Source organism: Camelus ferus, chromosome X (assembly GCF_009834535.1).
Source record: "Camelus ferus isolate YT-003-E chromosome X, BCGSAC_Cfer_1.0, whole genome shotgun sequence".
Taxonomy (NCBI): domain Eukaryota; kingdom Metazoa; phylum Chordata; class Mammalia; order Artiodactyla; family Camelidae; genus Camelus; species Camelus ferus.
This window is the reverse complement of record NC_045732.1, coordinates 13,362,823-13,389,431: the sequence shown is the minus strand read 5'-3', so window position 1 is coordinate 13,389,431 and position 26,609 is coordinate 13,362,823. Positions and strand designations below refer to the sequence as shown.

Genomic DNA, 26,609 nt, shown 5'->3' with positions numbered 1-26,609 from the left:
CCCAGGCACCACTGCCACCATCCCGTCCTCTCTGACGAGGAAGCCATTTCCACGAGGCTCTGAGCCTTCCGGTTTTCCAAAAGCTCACGTCGCAGGAGCAGACGCTTGGGGGTGGACAAAGGTGTGTTGGTGCCTTTTATACTCAGCACAGAGGAACCGTTTCAAAGGAGGGGGCAGAAGCCAAGTTGCAGGAGGGAGTCCTGAGTGCCATGGGTGAGCCAGGGCCGCCTCACTCCAGCGCACACTTGGCGTCCATGGCACGGCCTCTTGTCCGCTGTCCATCCCACAGGACGTGTCTCCATGGCAGGAGGACTCACCTCCACCAGCCAAGCCCAGGAACTGAAGGGAACCCGTGTTGACAAACGCCCATCAGGAGGACAGCCCGGGGAATGACATCAGTGCACGGCCGCCTGGAGTCCCGCCGTGGCACCGCCGCTCGCCCTGAACTCTCCCTGGTTCACTTACGGCGGGGCTGAACCCAGCGCTTACAACTGTGCAAGTTTTTAGAAAAAGTTTACAGCCAGGCTTTTCAAGCGTTCTGTCAATTTTTTTTTTAAGGAAAAAGAGGGAAAAAACCCCCCCCACATCCCTCCCCGTCTTCCTTATTCTGACATCGTTTCCTTTAGAAGATCTCAGACTACAAGCGGGTACATGACGTCTGCCGCGCTCCCCAGCGTACACACTTTGCTTTTGATTTATGACACGACCGCATAGGTGCGGCTGACAGCTCTCAGATGGAAGCCCAGGCAAGCAGGCTTTCAAGAGAGGCGGGCGATCTGGGCGAATCTATCACGGCGCGTCCCGGGAGCCGGCGAGATGCCTTTGTAGAGCCCCGCTGCGCGGAGGCCCCCACGCTGCGCTCGCCCCCGCTCGCTGACAGGCAGCCCGCACTTCACCCTAATCACGAATAAAAGCCAGCTCCCTGTAGGTTACAGATCTTCTCTGTTTTGACATTGACCTTAATACATAATTTAACCACAAAGCCTGAGCAATGTGGAACAAGATAAGAAAAGACCACAGAACTGGCAAATAAAGTGATGTTCAATCAGAAATCGTATTTGTTCCTGATCGTGGAGATGTGGGCATTAAGACACGGGGGACAGGGCGCAGCGGGGAGGGGAGGAGGGCCGGGGAAGGGGGTGCCTGCCGCCCGATGCATGATGCTGGACGGAGGGCTGTCATAGGAAAGTTTGTCCTGGACCTGGGAGGCAAGCAGCCATCAAATACCATTAGATTTCCAACACACGAGGGGTTAGGAGAGGGGGGGCGTGCACCGGTATCGCCTGTTTGCCGCGGAGGAAGGCGTCCCGGAGAGCGTTGGAAACAAATATTGACAGTCACGGGGGCACCGGTGTGCCAGGGTCTCAGTAATTGCCCGGAGCAGGAAGCGGGCGGGTGATGCCGGTGGCCGGCGGGCTGTCCAGGGTGGGAAGGGTGTGAGGAGGAGAGGGCCAGGCAGGTGCGTCCCCACTGGGCCAAGGGCACCAGTGCAGGTGGTGTGGCTCCACCGCGACCAGCCGGCTGGGTCTGTTGTCCAGACTCTCGTCCGGACGCTGAGCCCGGTGCACGCGCCACGCCGTGTGTGGGGGGCTGGTGTTTTCATGGAGCTTGAAAATTCCAGAGCCCCAATGGTTGGGTGGAGGAGGAGGGGGTGCGGTGGCTGGGAGCATCCGGCTGCCTCCAGGCCCGGCCACTCAGGGTCACTCCCCTGCACGAAATGAGTCGGGGTTTGGAAACCTGTGTCCAGGATGTGAGGATGCAGAAACCGGATGGAGGAGGGAGCCCGTTTCCTTTGTTAGGAGCTTGGACATGAGAGACAAAGACGCCTGAAGGAGAACACGCCTGGGAGGAAACACAGCCACACGGACACAACCTGGCCACACAAACACGCAGGCATACCTTCAAACACTCGCTCACCCACGCACAGGTACCTGCCCACATCTGCACTCATCATGTGCACACACGCCACCCACCTCTACACACGCACAGACACATGTCTACACACATGTGCACATCCACACACCTCTACACACTCACGGACACACACCTCTACACACACTCACGGACACACACCTCCACACATGTGGACACACACCTCTACACGCACACACAGACATACATGCATCCCACCTCCACAGACATGTACAAGTACACACATGTACACACTCATACACACGGACACACATACACCCCCACCTCTATACTAATAAACACACAGATGTATACACCCACCCACATCCATCTTTATACCACCACACAGACACGCAATACACAACTTACACCTGCACCCCCACACGTACACACAGCTGTGCCTACGCACTCATCTCTGCACACATATACACACCACAACCCACAACTGTGCATACACAGACACCCCTCACTTAACCCCCCCACAAACCCACCTCTACACACAAACTCACATGCCCACAGCCCGCACTTATACACACAAGCATCCACAGGCGTGTGCCACACACCTCGACCTGCACACACTCCCATACCTCTCACACCTCCACACATGCACACACACACAGGTGTCCCAGTGCCCTGGCCTGTCCCCTATGTGCCTGAGACGGTGCTGACATCGGGGACCAGGAAGGGGCAGCCCCACTGGCCCAGGATCCCCCTGCCGCCCCTAAACCCCCTTCCTCCTGGGGAGGGAGGGAAATGACCGCCAGCTGCCCTTCCTTTGGCAGGGTGGGTCCGGGGCAGCTAGATCCCTGCGGTTCCACCGGCCCCACATAGCAGAAGCCGGAGGAGCCGGCGTCTTGCCCAACAACAAGTGAACCAGAAGAGTCGTGCGGCTCAAACAGGCCTGGGAACCGCGGAGACGGACGTGGATCTGTGGGCACCTGTGTGGTACGTGGAACCGCACATATGTCTCCAACCGCAGGGGATCATTCCTACGGATGAAGAGATAAATGCTCCAGGTGCTGTCCCTTTGGTGTCCCAGGCTCCAGCTCAGAATTTTAATTCCAGCCTTTTTCATTTTCCATGTAAGAGGTCCTGATGCCGTTAGGTTTCCTTGCTGTACATCATAGATGCACGTGGAATTTTTGTGATTCCTTGTTTTTATTGCTTGCTTAAGAACAGCCCATGAGGCAAAACTTACTCATTAATTTTTAATGATAAAAATAAAAAATATATAAAAGAAAAATTCCAGATTCTGCTAGGTCCACTGGTCTGTTGATTCAGGTACCAAAACACGCTGTCTTACTGACAGAGGTTTGTGTGTGTTTGCACCTGGCAGGTCAGTTCTACTCTCTCATGTCTCCTTTCTCTGTGTTTTCCTGCTATTCTTGTTATGAATTGAATATCAACTAGCTTACCTCCAGGGGAAAAAAGCTTCTTGATGTGCTTCCTAAGATCCCATTAAGTTTACATGTTAAGTTAGGGAGAATCAACATTTCAAAATGTTGAGATGTCTTTCTGTTTGTTCAATTTTACTCTCTTGCTTAAGATGTATTTTGTAGTTTCATTTGATACTGGCTTTGCATCATTCTTGTAGAGTTTATTCCTAAGTATTTCATCGTCTTCACTGCTGCTGTAAATGGCATTTTCCGACATGGCAGGTGTTCCGCTATTATTGCTGTCCACAGAGAGTACTGACACGTCAGTTGTACACCCCACTGCCTTGCTGAGTACTTGTCTCATTGGGGTCAGTTTTATCATGAATTCTCGAGGGCTTTCCTGGTCTTCCATCATGTCTTTTGAAAGGAAATACGGTTTTACTTTTTATTTTCCAATTTCCAGCTTTCCAGTAGGTCTAATTATTGTCCTTGGTCTAATTGCTTGACTAATTCCTCCCGTACAAGGTTTCAGAGTAGTTGGGGTGAGGGGTGTCCTGGCGTGGTTTCTAATCCTGGTGGAAATGTTTCCAGTGTTTCTCTATTAAGTAGGATACTGCTGTACTACGTATGTTTTAATCATGTTAATAGATAGCCTTCTAGTGTAGTTTTTTGAGTGTTTTTAGGAATCATGTCAAGAGCTCTTCCAGCATCTACAGAGTTTCCTACGTGAGGTTTCTCCTAGATCTACCTTTAGTGAATCATACTGACGGTTTCCCTGACATTGAACCGTCCTTGCATTCCTGATATAAACTTCTCTTGGTCATGGTGCCCTTCTTAATGCGGTGTCAGGCTCTGTTGGCTGATATTTTATTTAGAATTTTTAAAATTAATATTCGTAAGTGATCTGAGAATGTGATTTACTTTTATTTGTCCTACTTATATCAAGTTTAGGTGTAACTGTTATACTTGCTTCATGAAAAGACTTTGGGATATTTATTCTCTGTTTAATGTTCTGTAACAGTTTAAGGAGCATTGAGACTGTCTGCTCAGTGAAGACTTGGTAGAATTTCACCACTAAGCCATGTAATTTTGGTGCTTTTGGTGAGGTAGTTTTCTGATGATTTTCTCTATTTCACTGGTTGGAATTGGTATTTTTAGACTTGATTTCTTCTGGGGTTAATTTTGAAAATGACATTTTCCTAGGAAACTGTGCCTTTCGTCTAAATGTTCAAATTTATTTGCACAGACTTGTCAAGTGTTAACCCTTAGCCAGTTTCACGTTCTGTCCACTTTCTTGTACCACGAGTGTTATTACTCTTTATTGCTAACCAGCCCCTGTTTCTCCTGGCATCTCCTGCTTCTGATACTATGTAGGTGGGCACTGAGTTGCTTGGCACACGGGTATTCATGATCTTACATCTTGGTTGTGGGTTGTGCCTGTTAGCATTTGAAAGTGTCTTTTGCCTAATTTAATGCTTTTTGGCCTAAGTTCTGTTTTGTCTTTTAACAGTATCTTAGCCCCTGCTGTCAGGTGGTTTCTGTCTGCCTGGCATTTCTTTGTCTTCTTGACCTTTTGAAATTTCTCTGTTTTAGATGTATCTCTCACGTAGAGCCTATAGCTAGGTATTGCTTGATAAGCCTATTTGAAAACCTTTCCCTTTTAATAGGCAAATTCATAGCCCACTCATGTTCATTGAGATGAATGATGTTTCTTTTTGACTCAGCCATTTCATTTTGTGTTATAACGAGTCCTTGCATTATGTTGTATTTACTGCAGTTTATTACAAGGTACTGAATATAGTTCCCTGTGCTGCACAGTATAAACTTGTTCATCCATTCTGTATATAGTAGTGTGTGTCTGCGAATCCCAAACTCCCAATTTATCCCTCTCCTACTTTCCCTGCTGATAACCGTAAGTTTGTTTTCTATGTCTGTGAGCCTGCTTCTGTTTTGTAAATAAGTTCATTTGTGCCATTTTTACAGATTCCACATACAAGTGATGCTATGTGCGATGATCCTAAATCTTTGTGCACTGATCCACCCCCACGAGCCAAAAAAAAAAAAAAGAAAGAAAGAAAGAAAGAAAGAAAGAAAGAAAGAAAGAAAGAAAGAAAGAAAGAAAGAAAGAAAAACCCAGCAAAAAACCCAAATTTCTCTTTAGACCAAATTTAGGGAAAGTTGGAACTCTCCGAGGCTGGCCCCTTTTCCAAGTGATGAGCAGAAAAAGTTCGGACACTTTCCACCAAAGTCAGAAACATATTAATTTTTCAGAGGCCTGTGAGTCAAAAATGGCTTCTCCAATTTGCTTCAAACTTCCCAGCCCAAGACGAAGCCCACAGACTTTCCGGTGGAAGGAGATGTGTGAGACCTGGCGGGAGGTCAGGTGAGGGCAGGAGGCGCTGCGGGTAGACAGCAAGGGACTGGGATTCGGGGCAGGTGCCTGCAATCGCGATGCTCAGGTGCGCTCTCCCCGACGCCGGGTGGACACGGCCAGGACACATACGGGGATGGCCAAGGAGAGACCTTGCCCTTCGCTGCCTCCCCCAGGAGAGAAAGGAGGGAAGAGGAAGAAGGGAGACGGTGGGGACGGGGGGCTCTCTCCACCTTTCCCAAAGCACGTCCAGTTTATCACGTAAAATCCCATTTCCGGGAGGAAAGGGGGTTCTGGGATGATGGTGGGGGAATGAGCGTTTAGACTCTGTTCCGGGAGAAGGATGCTGGCTTGAGGGTTGGGCAGACGGACAGGTCCCTCTAGGGCCTGATTACTGCACACGTGATGTGGGAGGGCCCGCGCCCTCTCCGGCGTTTATCGTCTGTGGACTTCTGAATGATGGCCGTGTGACTGGTGTGAGGTGACACCTCACTGTGGCTTTGGTCTGCATTTCTCTGTAATTAGTGATGCCGCGCATCTTTTCATGTGCCTGTTGGCCGTCTGCATGTCTTCACTGGAGAGATGTCTGTTTAGGTCTCCAGGGAGAAGTATCTCACATTCCGGAAATTAGAAGTCTCTTTAGCTCAGCAGAGACCTGGAGGGGTATCAGTGTTTGGAGATGCAGCAAGAGGGCTAGCAGCCTGTTCTCCCAGCCTGGAGAGCTGGCCTGAGGCAGGGCGGTCCCTTCTCCGGCTCCGTTTCCTCATGGATGAAGGCGCGCGATGGCCCGGATCTTGCATCGGGGGGTGACTCCAGGACCGACTCAGGCCGTGTCTCACCCACCGGGCGCTCGTGTTGAGGGGTTGGTCCCCGTGTCTGCCGTAACGAAGCCCTCCAGCCAAGAGGTCTCAGCCCATGCTCATGTGTTCATTCACGGTTCTGAATGCCAGAAATCTGACGTGAGTCCCATGGGGCTAAAAATCAAGGAGTCGGCAGGCTGGTTGCTCTGGGAGGCTCTAAGGGAGAAGTTCTCCCTGTCTCTTCCAGCTTCTGTGGGCATCCAGGTTCCTTGGGCAGTGGCCCCTCCTCCATCTTCCAAGCCCATCACCCCAACCTCGGCTTCCATCTTCATGTCCCTCTTCTTCAGTGACAAAACTCCCTGTGCTTCCTCTGAGAGTCACACCTATGATGATGTTTACAGCGCATCTGGATAATCCAGGATCCCTGGGGACAGTATTCTGTCCTCCACGCAGGGGTCAGGACCTGGACATCCTTGGGGACAGTATTCTGTCCTTCACACAGGGGTCAGGATGTGGACGTCCTATGGGACAGTATTCTGTCCTCCATGCGGGGGTCAGGACCTGGACGTCCTTGGGGACAGTATTCTGTCCACCACAGCACTAATCAGGTCCTTCCTGTTCTTGACGTTTTTGTTAGATTCCTTCAGCTCCTGTTTGTCCCTGAGGGGATTTGCAATGTTTCCTTAGGGGCCTGAAAAAAACGAACAGGATGCATCGTGAAGTCAAATCTTGGCCACGCTCCTCTCAGTGAGTTCTGTGTGGTGTAAAATCAGAAAGTGAAACATAAAAAATAATAGAAGACATAATTTTGACACGCGTGGCTACTTGGTCCAACGTGTCTGCCATTCAGTTAATCAACACACGTCGCCTGACTGTCTGCCAAGTGTCCACCTGGCGGGGTCTCGAAAAACCCCAGGCACCATGTCCCTCAGCCTGGCGACAGTCTAGGGGGACAGTCGTCACACTGTGTCGTGGCGGGCTACCAACGTGGAGTCACGTGGCCCTGACACTGAGTTTGTGGAGCCTCGTTCTCCTAGGCTGTGCAGGTGGACTCAGGGCACTGCGGACCAGCAAGGCCAGTCTTTGCAGTCACTGCCTGAAAGCAGCAGCATCATCCTTCCTGCGGCTGATGCCCAAGCAGCGGTCAGCGAGGTCCAGGGATGTGCTTTGGAGAACCGGCAGGGACCACGCGCACCCGAGACACTAACGAGACGATGGCACGCTGGTTTCCGACGTCCGCAGTGAGCAGGGCGGCAGTGCTAGCTGCGTGTCTGCCGTTGTGTTCGCTCGTTGACTCCCACACTCAGCCCGTAACTGTCACATTTTACAGTTAAGGGAATGCAGTGTGCCAAACTGCAAGTTTGTAAAAACCGTGACATGTGTTCAGCGTTTACATTTGCATAATGACTGTCAACGGAAATCGTCATGAAAATGCAATGTGGCACACGTGGGCTGTTCCCAAGACGCTTCCTGGGTTCACGGGACGTTTCATTCGTGGGACAGTTGGGGGTCCGGTTCTGCAATGATAGCCCAACAGCCTTTGTGAGGCCGGCGTGTCGCTGGGATGTTTTGTGTGGCATCGTCTGGAGACGCTGTTGGAAATTCAAGTTTGTTGTCCTTCGTGACTGTGGCTCTGCGGCCAGATGACCCCACCTCTGCCGGTCTCTGGACAGGTCTGACGGGACTCCCGTGGCTGAGCGACGTCTCAGAGACTTTCGGCTCAGGTCCAAGATCCCCGCCAGGTGTGTGTCATCCAGTCCCGCGGGTGCTTAGCATGGCATGATATCGCCTCCCTCCCGGGAAGTGCTTTGTTATCCTGTGTTTGGTAGCAGGGAAGTTCCTCCTGGGGGCTGACTCCAGTCCCTCATGCTTTGGCTTACTCCCATATTTGCTCATTCTGCTCTGGGTTGTTCTTCGGGCTGGAAGGCACTGCCATCTGTCGGTCTCTGTGTTGGCCCTGATTCTTCCTCCCTGTGGCTTCCACCGCCTCCTGCTGCTCCTGACCCCAGAAGCCCCGCAGCAGAATTCCCACCTGGCATCCTACAACTTAGGTCAGGTGTGGTCAGTTTTGGTGCAAAGACTCATGGAAAAGAGGAAAAAAAGATTCTTTTTGTGTTGAAGAATTTAGTCCAGGGGTTCAGCCAGCAGAGGACTCTGTGGGTATAGATATAAATTTACAAAAATTCCAAATGCATAACAGAGTAGGAGACAAATGTTCATGCTGAGAAGAATCAGCGCTTCCAGACTCCTGGAATGTCGGGAACAGGAGGTCCTTTGAGGTCGTCTGGAACAGCGGTTCTCAGCCAGGGAAGACTCTGTTCCCCAGGGGACGTCTGAAAATGTCTGGGGATGTTTCTGACTGTTGTCAAGGTGATGGGGGAGCTGCTGGCATGTGGTGGGTGGAGACCAGGGACGCAGCTCCCCACCTCACAGCGCACAGGACGCCCCCATCAGAGAGCCGTCCAGCCCCAGTGTCAGTCGTTTGGGGCTGGGAAACCCTGGTCCAGATGAATCTAGATCATTTTGCAGACCTGAAACCTGGGTCTGGGACATGAATCGGCTGGTCTGTGACTGAAGCAGCTGTCCACCCTGTCTCGGCCCGGCCCGGCCCAGCCCAGCCCAGCCCAGCCCCGGGCCCCGCTCTGTGTGGCCTCACCACGTGATGCTGGGTGAGTGGGAATGTTCCGGACGGCAGGATAGTGGATGGGAGCAAGATCGTGTGCCTTGCTCTCCAAGCCTGGCTCTCGGCTTTGGTGGTCCTCGGCTGAGAGGGATCAGAAGGTGATTTCGTTTGTCATGCCTGCCTCACGGGTACCTGGACATCCTGGTCTGAGTCCGATGTCGGTGACGCTTGTCACGGAATGGCTGGGACCAGTGGTTCTCTTTGGAACAAGGATTCAAAGCCGAAAACTGCTCAGAGCTGGCAGACACACACCCCGTCCTGTGCCTGAGAATAACTGAAAGGAGGGAGAATGCTGGTAAGTGAGAAGAAAGAGACACTTTGGAGACACCAGCATCGAACAATCATTACTTTAATTTTGTATTAATGTCAATAAAGGAATGAGCCACGTGGACAACATCAGCATTTTATGTTAGCATAATTAGTACGCTGTGTCACACAGTAACCCATCATGTTAGTGTCCGAGGGCTGCTAGGACACAGCGCCACCAACCGGCTGGAAGCTCGCCCGCTCCCAGCTCCAGGGAGCCGAAGCCCGGCGTCGAGGTGTGGGCGGAGCTGATTCCTTCTGGAGGGTCCAGGGGAGACTCTGCCCCAGGTCTGTCCTCCAGCTTCTGGGGGCTGCCTGTGGTCCTCGGTGTTCCTTGGCTTTGGACGCCAGCCTCTCCTCCCACGTTGACGTCAGTCTCCAGATTCCCCTTTCTATCAGGACACCAGTCACTGGATTCAGGGTGCCCCCTAGACCAGTGAGCCAGCATCTCAACTGACCTCATCTACGAAGACCCTATTTCCAAATAAGGTCCCGTCCTGAGGTTCTGGGTGGGTGCGGATGTGGAGGCACCCTCTGCACTGCACCCCGACTGTGTATGAGCATTGAGCCCCAGTAGCAAGAGGTGCAGCCGCTGCTGGTTGCAAAGCCGCAAAGCCAGGGCTTCAGGAACAAGCCCACAGCCCGGAGGTTCTGTGTCTCCGCCTTCCAGAAGTGTGTGAGCGCGTCACGCCCTCGTCAGCACACGCTGGTCCTGATCCGACGTGGCCCCTTCCGTCACAAGGACCGTGCCTGGCTGGGGTACCGGGTGACCCTTTCTGGAAGGTATCACGTCTCTGAGTCGGTGACCCAGCCGGGTGGAGGGACACCAGCCGACTGAGCTCAGTCCTCGTGTTGGATACTGGGTCATGTCGGTAGGCTGTGTAATCACGACACCCGCAAATGCCCTCTTACGCCCGTCCTGGTGTTCGAGCTGGTGCTGGTGGACGCGGGAAGGGGGCGGGATCGCAGTGTCCCTCCTGGAAGGGAAACTCCGGCCTTGGAGTCCAGTCTGTTTCGGCAGCGGATGTGCCACGGGGCAGGGAGGGGGGGAGTCATGTCGTATTTGAGAAAGAAATGAGGTCTCTGTGGGTGTCATGTGACCCCTTCACCTCCCAGATGTCCCGTCCAAGGTATCCTTGCGTCAGCAGGAGTTCCAGGTCTAGAGTCTGAAAAAACAAAACAGTGTGAGGTCAATTTGCAAACACAGCCAGGCGATTCCCTGTTGCATTGATCTCTGTGGTCTTTTCCACACTAGGTACCTTCCTTCCATTTCTTCCTGGCTTTACAGCAAAATCCGCATAGGAAACGAACACAAGACTCGGTGGTGTCTTAGAAAGAGGCGCCAGCATTCACACGGCAGAGCAGAGTGGCTGTGACGTCTCATTTGATTTTGAAAAAAAAAAAAACAAACCAAGGCGATTCTAACTTATAAGGTTAAAAGGAATCTGCATGATTGTAACATGGCAAGGGTGAGGGGGGCAAAATGCATTGCGTTTGTAGCTCTGTTGTTTGGAAATCTGTGCTATTGGGGTGTCTCCGTGTTGTGCCCGTGGGAACATGCGTTTGGATGCTTCTGGTGGCAGCAAACTCTCCAGTTTTGGATGCAGATGGTGACAGCCAAGCGCCCTGTTCCTAATACGCCAGGATCTGAGCTGGGGATGCGAGAGCTGAGATGGGCAACTGTGGCTTTGTGGTCCAGAGGTTGGAAAGGCCCCACCAGGATGTGCTTTACTTCCGGAATCCTTTGTTTTAAGAACCCGGCTGGCGACGGCTGCCTGCTGGTGGCAGAGGGACTTGGAATCACTCCACTGAAAACACTGATTGTTTGGTTGTATTTTTGCCCCTGGGGAGGCGGTGAGGACACCCACGCGTCCCCCCTCATGCCCTAGTTGCCAGGGCGGGGAGGCAGCTTACACCTGGTCCTGGGGACCCCAGCACGGAGACCTCTCCAGCCTGTCACTCACAGCAGTTTATTTTCCCCAAGTGGCACCCCTGGTCCCCGCTCCCAGGCACCACCCAGAGTTGCGGTGTTTGATTACAGTTCCACGCATCAGGAGCTGCTGCAAACACCGGTGACAAGGCAAATAAGCACTGCTCAGCCCGTTTGATTCCTGCCTGGCCGACCCAACGGTACAGCTGCCCTGTGGTCGTGTGTCCTTCGTTACCCTGGTGTGTCCACTGGGGCGTGGTGGCCTCCCCTGCAGATGACTTGTCTCAGCCTCCCGTGGTTCCCAGCGGCCACGGAAAATCACGTCTCCATGTCCCTGCTGGACCCGCGTGTCGACTTTGTCCAGTGCTTCTGATGAAGGATGTAAAGCCGTTGCGTGTGGACTCCCTCAATTCCTTGATCTGTTTCTGCATCTATAGTCATCTGTCATCAGTTATCGATCATCTGCTCACTCATCAGTCAGCTGTCTGTGTCCATTTATCTGCCTGTTTATCTCTGTGTGTCTGTCATCTGTCTACCCATCTATCTGTCCATCCGTCTATCCATCCATCCATTTATCCATCCATCCATCCTTTATCCATCCATCCATCCTTTATCCATTACCTATTTATCTATTTCTAACACCTATTATCTATCTATTAGTCACCATTTACAGGCAAAGTAGGGTTATTTAATTCTTGTGTGCAGTTGTTACGAACCAGCTCCTGGCCCCCACAGCCTGGAATGGCCTAATAGGGGTGCACGGCTCTGGGGTCCCTCTGTGCCCCGGAACCAGGGGCTGGAGTGGGTCCTGCCTGGAGCCAGGCAGGGAGCCTGGGCGTGGGAAGCCCCTTTCACTCTGCGAGGCTCTCAGATGCCCTTAGGGGTGCTGCTCCCAGCCCGGGGAAGGTACCTGCGGAGGCCTGCGGCGTTGCCGGCAGGGCTGAGTGGTCATTCTGGAAGGAACTGGGGCCCGAGGAGCTGCTCCCGGCTCCCGGCTCCTGTGGAGGGGTCCAGCCGGCTCGGAGGGGACAACGCCAAGCTCTGTGCGCACTGGCTCCGGGCAGGGACGCGGGGGCCGGGACTCCCCAGCCCTCCTGGGAGGAGAAATCCACGGCAGGCACGAGTCCTGGAGGAATGGGAGCGAGAGGCCCCGCCGCGCGAGGCACCGGGCTCCGGAGAGGCCGGTCACGTCTCCATCTGTGTTGGGAGCCGTCTGGTAGTTCTAACTGCGGGACGAGCTAAGATTACAGACTTATTTGGGATTTAAGTCTTAGTTAAATATGCCCCTCAAAAAAGTTTTCTCCCTTTTTTGATACGCTCCTTTCTTATCAGGGTGTTAATAAGGCCGGCGGAGGCGGGGCGTGGAAGGAAGCTGTTGGCCTGTCAATTACACGGGGCTGCACCTCTCCGCTCATTATTATTCTTGGATGTCTCTAATTTACATCTAAACGTACTGACTAATTTTGATCCAATCATGTCAAAAGTGATAGGTACTGTGTGGGAGGAGATGACAGCCCACCAGCAGAAACTGCCGCGCCGAGAATCCCTCAGGGCGATGATTTAATGCCCGAGTCAGCCGGGGCTGTCAGGAGCCCGGCCAGATTGTGACACATTATGCGGGCGACGGACCCTCGCGGACGGGGCGGGGGGCCCCGTGACTCCCCCCGCCTCGCCCCCACCCCCGGCGCCTCCTCCGCCCCCCCAGGCCGCCCCCGCCCCGCCACACTCATCTCCTGGGGGGCGATCGGCTCGGAGCCCCTTCCCCGCGGCGATGGCGGGGTGAGCGGTGAGGACCGGGGGATGGAGTGCCGCCTCCTGAGCTCCTCCCCTCCCCCCCAGCCCCAATATGTCACTTACATTCTCTTCCCCACAAACTTCATGTCAGGGGTTTGCTGAAAGGGCAGCTGCCTTCCTCCCAGTGGGTGCAAGCGTGTGCGTGTGCGTGTGCGTGTGAGAGTGCGTGTGCGTGTGTGAGAGCGTGTGCGTGAGCGTGTGCGTGTGCGTGTGCCAGTGCGTGTGCGAGAGCGTGTGCGTGTGCCAGTGCGTGTGCGAGTGCGTGTGCGAGTGCGAGTGCGTGTGCCAGTGCGTGTGCGAGTGCGTGTGTGAGTGCGTGTGCCAGTGCGTGTGCGTGTGCGTGTGCCAGTGCGTGTGCGAGTGCGTGTGCGAGTGCGTGTGCGTGTGCGTGTGCCAGTGCGTGTGCGAGAGCGTGTGCGTGTGCGTGTGCGAGAGCGTGTGCGTTGCGTGTGCCAGTGCGTGTGCGTGAGCGTGAGCGTGTGCGAGTGCGTGTGCGAGTGCGTGTGCGAGTGCGTGTGCGTGTGCGTGTGCCAGTGCGTGTGCGAGAGCGTGTGCGTGTGCGTGTGCGAGAGCGTGTGCGTGTGCGTGTGAGAGTGCGTGAGCGTGTGCGTGAGCGTGTGCGAGAGCGTGTGCGTGTGCTGCGTGTGCGAGTGCGTGAGCGTGGCGTGTGCGAGAGCGTTTGCGAGTGCGTGTGCGTGTGCGAGAGCGTGTGCGTGTGCGTGTGCCAGTGCGTGTGCGTGAGCGTGAGCGTGCGAGTGCGAGTGCGTGTGCGAGTCCAGCTGTGCCCGTGTCTGAGCTGCTGCCCGTGTGTGTGCGTGTGTGAGAGCGTGTGCGTGAGCGTGTGCGTGTGCCAGTGCGTGTGCGAGAGCGTGTGCGTGTGCGTGTGCGAGAGCGTGTGCGAGTGCGTGTGCCAGTGCGTGTGCGTGAGCGTGAGCGTGTGCGAGTGCGAGTGCGTGTGCGAGTCCAGCTGTGCCCGTGTGTCTGAGCTGCTGCCCGTGTGTGTGCGTGTGTGTCTGTGTGTAGGTGAGTGCACACGTCTGGGTGCACGTGTGCCTCTGTGTGTTCGCGGCCCTTCCTCGGGAAGCCCCTTCCCTAAAGGGAAGCGCCGCTCTTTGCATATCGATGAGTAGCTCCCCTCACTCAGCCTGGCCCCAGCGCCCTCTCCCCTCGTAGCTTCAGGGGATTTGCCTGTCAAAAGTGAGCGCTTGTGTGGCAGGAAATGTTTATTTTTGTACGTGGTCTTTTAATTCCTTTCTGGGAGGAGGAGGTGATTTACGGGGAGTGACATGCAGACGGGCGGCTCCCATCGCTGGAGGCTGCTGCCCGTCAGTGTGGACGTCGGACACCCGTGTCCCGGCCCACCCCAGACACCCCGTGCGGTGATCTGGATGCCCCCTCCACCCCGAGAATGTGCCCACGATTAGTCACCACGAGGGGCAGACAATTCCGCTCCTGCCAGGTGCTTTCAGGAGAAGGATTTGCTTGGGAATGCCGGCGGCTTCTCCTCTGGGCTCATGGCGGGGGAATTTCGGCTCTTGTTGGTCACGTCTATGGTCTTCCTTTATTTTTGTAGGATTACATCTCAGACGATTTCCTTGCAAACTCCCCTCCCCCATGTATGATGCCCGATGCTTGTGAAGGAGGTCAGCATGGTCATTAGGAAACATTAGAAACGATCAATAAAAAAATAAATGACATAACAAAAATGACATGAAAGCTGCATACTTCTGGTGGTGGGGGTGCAGAGAGTGTGATACGGGGTGAGGAATGCTGGGCCACCCAGGATTCAGAGTTTCAAACACCATCTATGACAGTTGAGGGGATGGACACCCATCTCTCTGTCCCAGGGAGAAACGCATCTTCCCAGCCTGGCCAGCAGGAAGTTCCAACCCCTACAGGATTCTAGGAGAAGGCAGACAGCCTTCCAGGAAACCCCCAACCCCTAAGGACCTTAGGAGGAGGCAGATGACTTTCCAGAAGGGGGAAGACGCAGTGTTGACGGAGCAGGTGGGGAAGGTGGAGTTTGGACCCTGCTCCTGGGCACCTTCATCTCTGAGGACAGGAGGCGCTGAACCACGGATGTGCAGGAGCACCTGTGATCCACACAGCAGGGCTTCCTTTGCAACACGGGGCTGCCGTCTAGTGTTTCTGAGAGTGTCAGCTGGCTGTCACGGTTTGGACACATCTGGTGCCCTCTCGTGCTGGTGCAGGAGTCTGTTTTCAGGAGCCAGTGAAGACCCTGGGGTGAGACCGCTTCCTCATTTCGGTTTCTTGCCCATCTCCATCTCAGAAACTCGAGAGGTGCCAGAATTCTGGGCGGCTGTGACCTTAAGCACACACTTGATGTGTAGGTGCCAAGAAAAGTACCTGCCCCTCTCCCCCCCCGCCAAGAAAAAGCACCTGAACAGACATGGTGCCTGAGGAGGAAGATACGTATTATGAGGACAACATTGATCATCAGCTACTGAACTGGGACATGTTATTAGTGGGGACTTCTCTGCTTCTGACCGTTGACAGAACCGTTCCAGATGCAGTGGCTGGAGTTGAACACTGAACTGGTGTCACCATTGATATTTCTAAGCTGTGACTTTAACATTTGAATGTTTCAGAGCAACATTGGGACTTAGCTGGTCTCTGGAAGGGTGCTGTCCTGAATCAGGTGTTTTACATGTGACGTTTCCCATTCTTTCTATGCCGTGTTGTGTAGTTTGCACAGGTGGAGGCTCCAGAGGAGAAAACACTCAAAATCATCCCCTGTCTGGAAAGCAACTTGCAACCTTGCAAACCAGCCCTCGAGGATGCTAGGCAGCCAGTCCTTCACAGGTGTCCTGTGGTTCAGACAGCAGAGCCCAGTGGTCCAGACAGCAGAGCCCAGAATCTCTGCTCTGGCCCCCACACCACCTCCCTGAGCCATGCGTCCCAGAGCAGACGGTACCACTTCTGTGATGCTTGTCTTCTCCATCTGCAAATCCAGGGTCTTGGATGAAGGTTCTGTGAAGATACTTCCTGCCCTGGCACATTGTGATTAACTCTGGACAATTATGTTACAGGTTTAGGGGGTGGGGTGCTGTGAAAATGCAAAACTGTCATGAAAATGGTAAAGTTGGGCCAACACAGTACACTGACTACGAACCTTCTTTCTCTAAGGGGCCTTTTCCACTGAGATAGAACCCACTGTCCTCTTTCTTTCCTGTGACACCCAAGGTCCGCTGTTCATGGCTTAGGGCTTGGGAACATTCGCAGATGGCAACAAACATCCCTGCAGACCATGACAGCAACTCTGAGAACACCCCCCGTGTTCTACAGCAGGGTTGCAAAGCGTGGCCCTTCGCTTGCTTTAGCACAGCCCACCCATGGGCTAAGAATGGTTAGCCCATGGTTTTTCGTCATTTTAAGCAGCTTTACTGAGATAAAATTTACAGTCGTGCAACCATCATGCGGTGACTTTAGAACCTTGAAGAGAAACCCGTGCCCTTTAGCTACTGCCCTCCTGCCCTCCACAACCACGGCACCGTTCTTGTCTTCCACCTCTTCCACGGTCCCCAGGACCCCAGGGTTGGGGCCTTAAGAACACTTGCCACAGGCTGCTGGTAGGAGCAGTGGGCTTCCACCCTGGCCATGGAAACCACGGGCCAAGGTTGCAAAAGAGATGGGTTGCCTTGACAGGGCGCTGCCCCCTGGATGACAGCTCCTGCTGCACCCTCAGTAGGAGTGTGCTGGGGCTGCCTTAGCCAAGTGCCCCAAGCTTAGGGCTTAAACTGCAGGAATGCATTCCCCCCAGTCCTGGAGACCAGATGTCTGAGATGAGGTGTCCCAGGGCCATGCTCCCTCCAGAGGGTCCAGGGGAGGGTCCTTCCTGCCTCTTCCAGCTTCTGGGGGCTCCAGGCGTCCATCCCTGGGCTGGTGGCCGTCCCCCTCCCGTCTCTGCCTCCATCTCCACGTGGCTTCTCCTCTGTGTCTGTGTCTCTCCTCTTCTGTCTCTTCTGAGGACACTGTCACTGGGTGTAGGGCCACCTCCTCCAGGAGGACCTCCTCTCAGATCCTTAATCACATCTGCAAAGATCTTATTTCCAAACAAGGTCTTGTTCACAGGTTCTGGGAGTCAGGACGTGGAGGGAGCACCATTCCTTCCACTACATGGTCCATCTCAGAAACAGCTCCTCCCTGAATCTCGGGAAGCAGCCGTGGTGGGGTGATTCCCAAGGGAACCCGGGCTCACTGCTGAGCGCAGCCACACAGCAGGTCTGGGGGACTGTCCTCACTTGCAGTGGCAATGCCAGCACCAACCACAACCACACAGCAGTGGTGACAACCACAGCAACCTCAGTGACCACAACAGCAGCAGCAGCCCAGGCAGTGACACCACGACACATGACAATGCCCCCGTTCAGTGTACTACCTGCACAGACCCCGGTCCCACGTCCTGAGCTGTGCGTGGCCCTCTCACTCTCACCGACAGCGCTGTCCTGTTTAACAGAGTGCAGCTGTTCCCAAACCACAAATGTTATGAAATGTGACAGCTGTGGTCCTGGGGAGCCCACCATTTACTCTTATTCTAAGGGGCCCTCCCCTCCTGCAGCATTAACCGCCCCGTAGGAGCCGGCAGCCGAGGATCAGTCTTGCTCGCTGTTTCCCTCTGTCTGTATTAACTAGGATGGTCAGCCCCCCGGGAGGGTCTCCTGGCGGTTATTGCTGCCTGAAGTGGGACTTTCTGCTTGTGATTTGAGTCAAAACCTTAAAATCCTCTTGCTTAGCTGGATTGGGTTTTTAGAACCTTCCGTATCCCAAACAAAGGTGTAAGTCTTCTTGGAAAGATGGGGTTAAGTCTTGGTTGAGAGGGGAGGGTGTTTTCCAGACTCTGATGACCAGTTCCACTTTCAGGGAATTCTAAATCCGCCTCTCAAAGCAATAAGGCATTTTGTGGGGCCGCACAGATGTGGGGTCACTGGGGGGGGGGTTTGTCAAGCAGTCCTGGGATCAGATGAGAATGAGCATCATGTCACTCTAGGAACTGCCCTTCATCTTTTTAGCAGAGCTTCAGGGAAAGTAAAATAAAACGCTTCTTTCCCCAGTAGGTGTTGTAGGTGAGGCTCATCGTGAGAAAGTGTTGGCTATAAAGTCCCAGATTTTTAAAGGCAAATTAATCAGGGACTGCTTATTCCCAATGCAGGAAGATGAAACACAAGATCCTTTGAGGTGCCAACATCCTTGGCAAACCATTTCTCCTTTACAATTTACATCCCCATTATTTTAAAAACAATTTACATTGACCTATATGCAGTAGATATAACAAAGCAGAACAGTAATAATAACAATTTAAAAAATAGGTGAACAAATTGGGGCAGACGGAAAAGGAGGGCAGGGAAGACGGGACAGAGCCCAACGCTGGTGATTACACCTGCCGCAGGCTGGGTTCTCCAGCAGCAGATGCAGAGATTTGGGAGTTTACGGTGCAAGGTGCTAATTAGGGGTCAGCATCCCTGAAGGAAAGGGCTGGGAGCGGGTCAAGCAGAGGGAGATGTGGCCTGTTCATGCAGGACCGACCAAAAGGGATCTCTGGGTGGGTATTGACCATCAGAGTAGCCCCGTGTTGGACTGATGCAGCCCAAATTTCTGCCTCCACCTGGCTCAGTCCTTGAGAGGGTGTGACATCTGGGCAGGCAGCTCTCTGCAGTGAAGGCTGACCCAGAAGGAGCCGGCAGCTGGAGGCTGCCTGCTAAATGCCCTCCAAGCAGCAGGGCAGTGAAGCCCTCCTTGTGGGGGGTCTGGGTGGTGTGCCTTGATGTCTAGCACAATACACCGAATATGCATACACTGCAAAGATGGACCACGATCCACACCGAGCTTTCCGTCCACCACGTGGACAGGTCCGTGAGCAGTTAGAGGTTCTTGGGGGGCCAGTTCCTGGTCTCACTCCTCCTCCATGTTGGACAATGAGCCCCATGAGGGGGCAGGTGACCCTGGTCTTCTCCATGATGGCGTTTCCTGTGCCCACACAGTACCAGGGACCCACCAGACACTGCATGCACATTCATTGAGTTGAATCTTTCATTTTTATTGTCAAGCAGTTTTGGCCAAAGGGACAATTTTGAGCTGCTCTGTACTGTCTTCCTGATGAACTTAGGATGAGGCTTAGGGGCAAGTGGAGAAACTTGACCAACAGTAGTTACGTATGGGTTTCCTTTTCTCTCTGTAAGGATTTCTGGGTGAAGTGGCTGCTGGCTCTGTGTGGATGTCCTGCGGAACCACTGGGGACCCCATCTAGGTTTCTGCCCTCCCTCTTTGGGCGGTTGAGTGACTGGGTTCATGTTGTTGCCACACAGTCTTATAATGGTTTTGAGAGATTTTGGCACCAAGGCAATGCTGTACTCCCCAAAGGAGCTGAGGAGTCCTCCTTTTTTTTTTTTTTTACTTTTTTTTTTCATTCTATTTTCTGGAAGAGTTTGCCTAAGATCCTTAAATGTTAGGCAGAACTCCCTGGGGAATGCGATTTGGGTTTGAGGATTTCTTTGTGGGGAATTTTTAAAAAATATGAATTCAACTTGCAGAATAGATACAGAACTAATCAAATGTTCTATTTCTTGTGCCAGTCTTGAGATGCTGTGCTTTTCTTGGAATTTGTCCACTCCGTCTCCATCTTCAAATTCATTAGCATAAGGTTGTTTTTAATATTTATAGTTATCCCCCTACTCCATTTTTAAAATTTCCAATTCTGCTGATTTGTGACTTCTCTCTTTTAAAATTAATTTATCAACTGCCCAGGTTTTATCAGTTTTGTTAGGTTTTTCGTACAACTAATTTTGGCTTTGTTGATTCCATCAAATTCTTGTTTTCTGTTTCATTAATTTCTGCTACTTATTGTTCCTTGTCTTCTGCTTCCATTGGTTTTCACTTGCTTTTTGATTTTTTTCTACCTTATTAAGATGATTTCTTAGATATTGCTTTTCACCTTTGCTTCCTTTCTAAAATATAAATTTAAGAAAATTTCCCACCAAACTCAGCGTTAGCTGCAAAGCATACATTTTTATAGGTGGTGTTATCACCACAATTCCATTCAAATAGTTTTCTGATTATCACTGTGATCTCTTTTGGGCCTCTTGGGTTCTTTAGAAGTATGTTAATTAATTTTCAAACACTTGGGGAAGTTGTCTAAATATTATTTAAAATTTGATTTCTGGCTTCCTCTATGGTGGTCAGAGATCATACTCTGCATGATTTCAGTCCTTTGCTATTTGATAAGCCTTGCTTTATGACCTAGAATATGATCACTTTTGGAAAATGATCCCCTTGAAAAAAACGTGTCATCTGCAGCTGATGGGGGAAGGGCTCTGCTATGTTATTTAGCTTAAGTGTGTTCATTGTCCTGTTCAAACCTGCATATACTCACTGAATTTGCAACTGCTTTTTTCTATTGGCAAGGGAAATGTGTTCAGATCCCCATTATTATCACAGACTTGTCTATTTTTCCTTTCTTTTCCGTTTCCTTTCCTTTTCCTTTCTCTATTTAGAGGATCTGTCATTCTGAGCACAGAAATTTAGAATTGTATTATCCTGGTGGATTGACCTTATATCACTGTGAAGGATTCTTATTTATTTCCAGGGATGCCTCCTAAAGTCTACTTTGTCCAGCATTTATATAGCTAGCCCTGTCTATTTTTGGTTAATGTTGCCTGGGGATATCTTTTTTCTTCTTTTAACACTCAGTCTCCCTGTGTCCTATTCTAAAAGTATATCTCTTGTCAACAGAGTATGCTTTAAACATCTAGTTGGACAATCTTTGTATTTGAAGAACTTAGTCCAGTTACGTTTCATTTAATTATTGATCCGTTTGGTTTTAATTCTATTCTCTTATGCTGGTTTTCTCTGCCTACTTGTTCTATTGCCCCCTCCTCCTGTTTTCCTTCGGAGTCCCCTCTGCATGACCCCCTAATCCCTGTTTGTTGGTTCGGTGTCTCCCCTGCCCTGTGGAAGGTGAACTCTGAGTGTGCAGGAACTGTGTTTAGCCTCCAATGGACGTTTGTTGAATGAATAGACAGACTAATCTTTTCCTGTCTTCCCCAGATGCAGGACCTGTGTTGCCCATTGTACAAACCTTGATGGCTGTTCTCACTGCATTTTGCCCACTCAAAATCTCCACGTTGGCTCTCAGGATCCCTGTTTGTGGGGCTCCCATCTGCTTGACCTGTTACTCCCCAGCCTGCTCATAGAAGGAGCCAGAATCCTGTTTTGCTTGGATATTGAGAATTGTAGACTCAGTGTCAGCAAGGACCTCCCCTCAGGGGCACCAGAGAAATGTCACCAATTCAGAAGAAATGCAGAATGGCCATTCAATGACAAAAAGTTTTGAGCAGCAGAGCCTTGCTAGTATCTAGGGGATTTGGAGCAAACATGTAGAACAATGCTTTGAATGTGAATCAGGATTTTTAAAGAGTTTGAAAGTCTTGCGTATTAGTCAGCTATAGCTACTGTAACAAGTAACACAGATGGGTGGCTTTAAACATCACACATTTATGTCTCTCAGTCCTGGAGGCTAGTATCTGAGGTCAAGGTGTCAGCAGGGCTGGTGTCTCCTGAGCCCTCTTTCCTTGGTGTGTAGATGGCCGGCTCCTCCCTGTGTCCTCACAGGGTTGTCCCTCTGTGTGTGTCTGGGTCCTCATCTCTTCTTATAAGGACCCCAGTCCTTTGGGATCAGGACCCACCTTAGTGACCTCATTTTACCTTCATCACCTCTTCAGAGCCTCTGTCGCCAAATCCAGCCTCATTCTGAGGTCCTGGGGATCAGGACCTCCACGTGTGAATTTGAGGTACACAGTTCAGCCTGTAACTGTATGTAGAACTTTCCTTTCTCATTCTTCAGCTGCAATTTTCTCTGTGCTACTGAATGCAGGACACCCCTGAGTTACAATCGAGTGAAGGCCGTCATGTCCCGAACCCACGGCGGAATGAGGCTGTCCTTGGTCTGGTCCTGTGGGTCCTGGAGGCTGAAGTAGTGTCTGCAGAAGGAGGATTTGGGGGAAGCCCATGGGCCTGGCCATCAGCACCCTCTGCCTTCAAGAGGGGGTGACCAGGGGGTGGTGTCTTTTCCCAGCGTCCTGCTCCCTGCATCTCGGAAGTTGTAATGAACTTTAATTGCGAGCCCTCTCATACGCTATGGCTTCAATTTAGTCTCCATCAAAATTAGCTAAAATCCACGAGGTTGATTTATTGCGTTTGCAACAGTCGTGCTGGAGGAACGTAATTCCTCCTGAAAATGCCACATGCCGGCGGAACAGGAAGCCAATTAGGGGCCCGCGGATGATATATGGGCATTTTAACCAGCAGTTTACTTAATATCCCCATTAAACAAGACTCTTTGCATTAATCATTTCATTCTCCTCCAGTCTATAAGGCCCTTTAATTGCTGCTTAAATGAGCCCTGTGTTTCAGTCCAAATTCAATCTTGGATCGGGAGAGAGAGATCCTTTCCAGGGCTCAGCTGCCCAGCTGCCAAGAACTGTCAGATACGATCACGTAAGTTTTCACATTTCTCACAGTCTCATTGGAGCTCTGTGAGATTGACAGAAATACCACAGACTCGTGTGTGTGTGTGTGTGTGTGTGTGTGTGTATGGCGGGGAAATATGTGAGTGTGTGTAGAATGTGTGTGCATGTCCAGTGGGAAAACAATGTGTGTGTGTGTGTGTGTGTGTGTGTGTGTGTGTACGGTGGGGAAGTGTGTGTGTGTCTGGTGGGGAAATGATGTGTCTGTGTGTAGAATGTGTACTCCTGTGTCCAGTGGGGAAACCAAGAGTTTCTCCAGTCATAATCCTAGGGCCACAACCCCGTCCTCCATGGCATGATTTATTAATAACACTATTATCACAAATAATAATTCATTTTAATAAATGATATTTACATAGTTGTTCGAACTTAGGACTAACAATTAGATGCATGCCATCCTGTCACATGGAACCCTTCACGGTGGCGTGTGAAGGAGGGATGGAGCCATCCCAGGATTTGCGAAGCAGGTGGGCCCTGAGGGTGACCTTGGAGCCCCTGGACCTCTGGGTGGACCTGCAGGGGAGGCTCGGCTGTGTTGAGCAGACTCAGTCCTTGAGCTCTGTTTCCGGCCCCTCATCCTGGGAAGTCTCAGGGCTGGTTTTCTCCTCTACCGTTACAGCTGGTAAAGAAGGATCCTGGGGTCTTGATGCCTCGACTCGGCGGGTGGCATCTGGGTCTGGGAGGACAGTGAGGCCATGAGACACAGGACGAGGAGGCGCCATGGGAATTTGGGGGTGTCTGAGCAAAGCTGGAGGCGGGGAACACTCTGGAACCTGGCGGCCCCCTCTGTGGGTGGTCTGGGCCCCCTAGGCTTGGCCAGAAATTCAAGAAGGAGTTTGTAGCCCTGGACCTCACGTGCTTTTGCTCTCTGTGAAATCTGGCAGCAAGAACCAGCCCCCACCCCCCAACCACCGCCCCCGTCCCGGGCCTTGAGAATTTACCTCCAGGATGAATTTTGTGAAATGAACGCGTGTGTGTCGGCCGGGGCTGGATAGAAAGCTGCTGGGCTTTCTTGTCTGCAGAAAGCTCATTAGGAACCTCTGGCCTCACCTGCCGCCCCTCCCACTGTGTGCACGTGTTTTGTGTGTGTGTATGTATGTGTGCGTGTGTGTGTATGTGAAGGGGAGTCGCTCCTGGGACCTGCTCCCAAGTCCTCCTTCTGCCCTGTCCATACGCCAGCCTCCACGGGCAGCTGTAGACCCTGGTCCTGGTCATCAAATGGAGCCCAAGATACTGTCAAGGGGTTAAGCGTAGACTTTCCATAAGACCCAGCAGCCCCACTCCTAGGTGTACCACAAAGAACTGAACACTGGAACTCAGGCAAAGAATGTGGGGCCTGTTCGTAGCAGTGCTATTCACAACAGCCAAAAGGTGGAAACACCACAAATGTTTATACATGGATGGAAGGATGGATGAGCTGAATGTGGTCCATGCACACAGGGGACTATTACTCAGCCAGGAAAAGGAGTGAAGCTCTGACACGGGCTGCAGCATGGATGGACCCTGAACGTAGGATGCTCCACGAGAGAAGCAGACACAGAAGGATGCACAGGGTGTGATTCCAGTTACAGGAAACGCCCAGAACAGCCAAAGTCACAGACATACAAGGTGGTTAGTGGTGCCAGGGGCTGGGGGAGGAGGGTGATGCCCACAGGGACGGGGTCTCCCTTGGGGGAGATGAGAATGCTCTGGAACTAAACGACTTCCAGGCTGGCTCCGCTGTCCACACCACCTGGTCTACCTAGGGGGCAGAAACCATGGCACTCTTGTGAGACACTCAAAGGCTCCTGAGGGTCCCCCTGCTGTCCTGGGGACGTCTCCCCTGGGAACCCTGCTGTGCAGCCACCGAGGCTGAGACTTCATGTGTGGCTCCCCTGGATGGGACCAGAACCCCTGAGCCCAAGGCCAGACGTGCTCTCCAGGTGGGACCTGGTTCTCTGAGTGGGGCTGGGACAGCGGGACTGTGTCAAGGAGGGAGTTTAGGCAGAAGGCGTCCCAGGACTGTGCCAAGTGCTGGCATTGTACTCGGTCTGCAGGCAGGCAAGGGAAGGAGGCCTTTTCCATGATGGGGGGCAGTGGGTGGGCAGTGGGATATAATCAACAGCTTTAATTTCAGCACACGTTTCAGAAGACGGGGCAGGAGCTTTCCACAAAGAAATGGCGAGGAGGGTAGTTGAAGACCCAAGACAGCTCGGCAGTGCTTAATACATGTACGTGTGTCCCCGCCACCCCGGGTCTCACCACCAGCCTCCTGAGGGCGGGGGCCGACGGTGACCGCGTTCTACCCAGGGGGAGGTCCTCTCCATGAAACAGGTCTGGCTTTGGGGAGGCGACTGTCACTAATTCGCTGCAGCCCATGCGGGCACCTTTCTGCGAGGGTTTCCCAGGGTAACTGCCTGCTAAAGAGACAGAATGAGAAAACTGTTTCTCACCCTTCTGGAACCAGGTGCCGGATCCGAAACCACCACCCTGCCCCTGAGCAGGAAACGTCCGCTTTGTATTCATACCGCACGCATTTACAGTTTTTAACCGGCTGGGCGTGTTTTCCTAAGCTATTCACATACCTAGGGGTCACCTGCTGTGTTTTCGGGTTACTCAGGGGATAGACGATTGGGTGGAGGCGAACCTGACTTATCAAACCCGGATTTAATCAACTGATATCAGCAGTTTGTTGAAAACAAAGAAACAACCAAACACAAGCAGATTTGCGATTATAAACTCTGTTCTTTTCTATTATTATTATTATTATTATTTTATTATTATTATTATTATTTTAAAGTTTGCCCAACACGAGGACAACGAGACAAGCCTTTCTTGGCCCAGACACACACACCCGCGTCTGCGCTCGCAGTTCCGTCTGAGGAGGGTTTGACAGTTCTGCTGTAAACCGTCTTAAACACCCTTTTCCCAACAGTGTGTTGAAATGCACCCATTACTGATGATGAGAAACGGGGGTTTCGGAGGGCTCCCCCCACTCCCAAGCACGAAGAACTAAACCACTGGCAGGATGGTGCCATCTTTCCTGATCCAGATTGGGGTACTTTTGGGTGTGAGAAAGGGAAAATCAGGACCCGGGGGGAGCACCGGGCGCTGAGACAGCTGGTCGGCCCACTTATCTGACCTGTGCTTGGGGGTGGCCGGTTTCCAGGTTTCTGAGCACAGGTGGCCGCGTTCCACATTCTTGAGGATCTGTGTCCTGGCCAGGGTTGCTGGGGGTGCGTCTGGAGACCCCTGTGTGAGCCATCTTGGTGGTTTGCTCTCTATGAATGCGGACAAAACAGAAACAAAAGCGAAGATGGTTTCACGTGCGTCTTAGCCTCAGTGCTGGCCAAACCTCCTTTGCTCGGCCCCCACTTCCCTGGATATGCCCCAGGATGAAGCTAACAAGGTTGTTCAGAAGTACAAACCGGAGAAAGACCGGACTTGTCTGACACTCAAGTCAAAGGCTAACCTTTCCCATGAGCTCTTTCTAGCACTGCCCAGAAAGGGGCCCCCCTTGCGTGAGCCCCAGGACTTTGGAAAAGGACCGGCACTCCAGACGGCTGCCCCTGCAGAGAGGCCTGTGTCATACTCGGGCAGACTTGTCCTCACGCCCGGTCAGTAGGAACATTCCATTGACATGGGGGCGTCTGCCCAAGCCCTGCAGGGCGAGCACGGAAGGCAGGACCCCACCTTCAACCTCCCAGCCCCCAGCACCCCTGGTGCACTAGAAGCACCCCTAATACTGGCCAGGCACTTGGGCAAAAGGGGGCGGAAAACCTCTGTCCAGCGGTTAGTGAGCAGGATTAGCAGGGTTGCCTGAGCCAGATTCTGGGAAGGGCTTTCTTTATTGGAGGAGGGTATATGTGAGAGCAAGGAGGGTCTCTCTCTTCCTGCCGTCAGTGCTGTGGTAGAAGGGT

At 52.4% G+C, this 26,609-nt stretch overlaps 1 protein-coding gene across 1 annotated transcript; it reads left to right on the top strand.

Moving 5' to 3' along the window:
- The first annotated feature begins 10,313 nt into the window (after positions 1–10,313).
- Positions 10,314–14,595, top strand: LOC116662190 (keratin-associated protein 5-5-like). Its single transcript, XM_032475635.1, has 4 exons — positions 10,314–10,319; positions 13,389–13,626; positions 13,706–14,172; positions 14,539–14,595. The coding sequence occupies exons 1-4, from the start codon at positions 10,314–10,316 to the stop codon at positions 14,593–14,595; spliced, it is 768 nt and encodes a 255-aa protein (XP_032331526.1).
- Positions 14,596–26,609: the final 12,014 nt, after the last annotated feature.

Coding starts and splice junctions, on each gene's coding strand:
- LOC116662190 (XM_032475635.1), top strand. Junction 13,627..13,705: donor CGTGTGCGTTGCGTGTGCCA/GTGCGTGTGCGT, acceptor TGCGTGTGCCAG/TGCGTGTGCGAGAGCGTGTG. Junction 14,173..14,538: donor CTGAGCTGCTGCCCGTGTGT/GTGCGTGTGTGT, acceptor GGCCCACCCCAG/ACACCCCGTGCGGTGATCTG.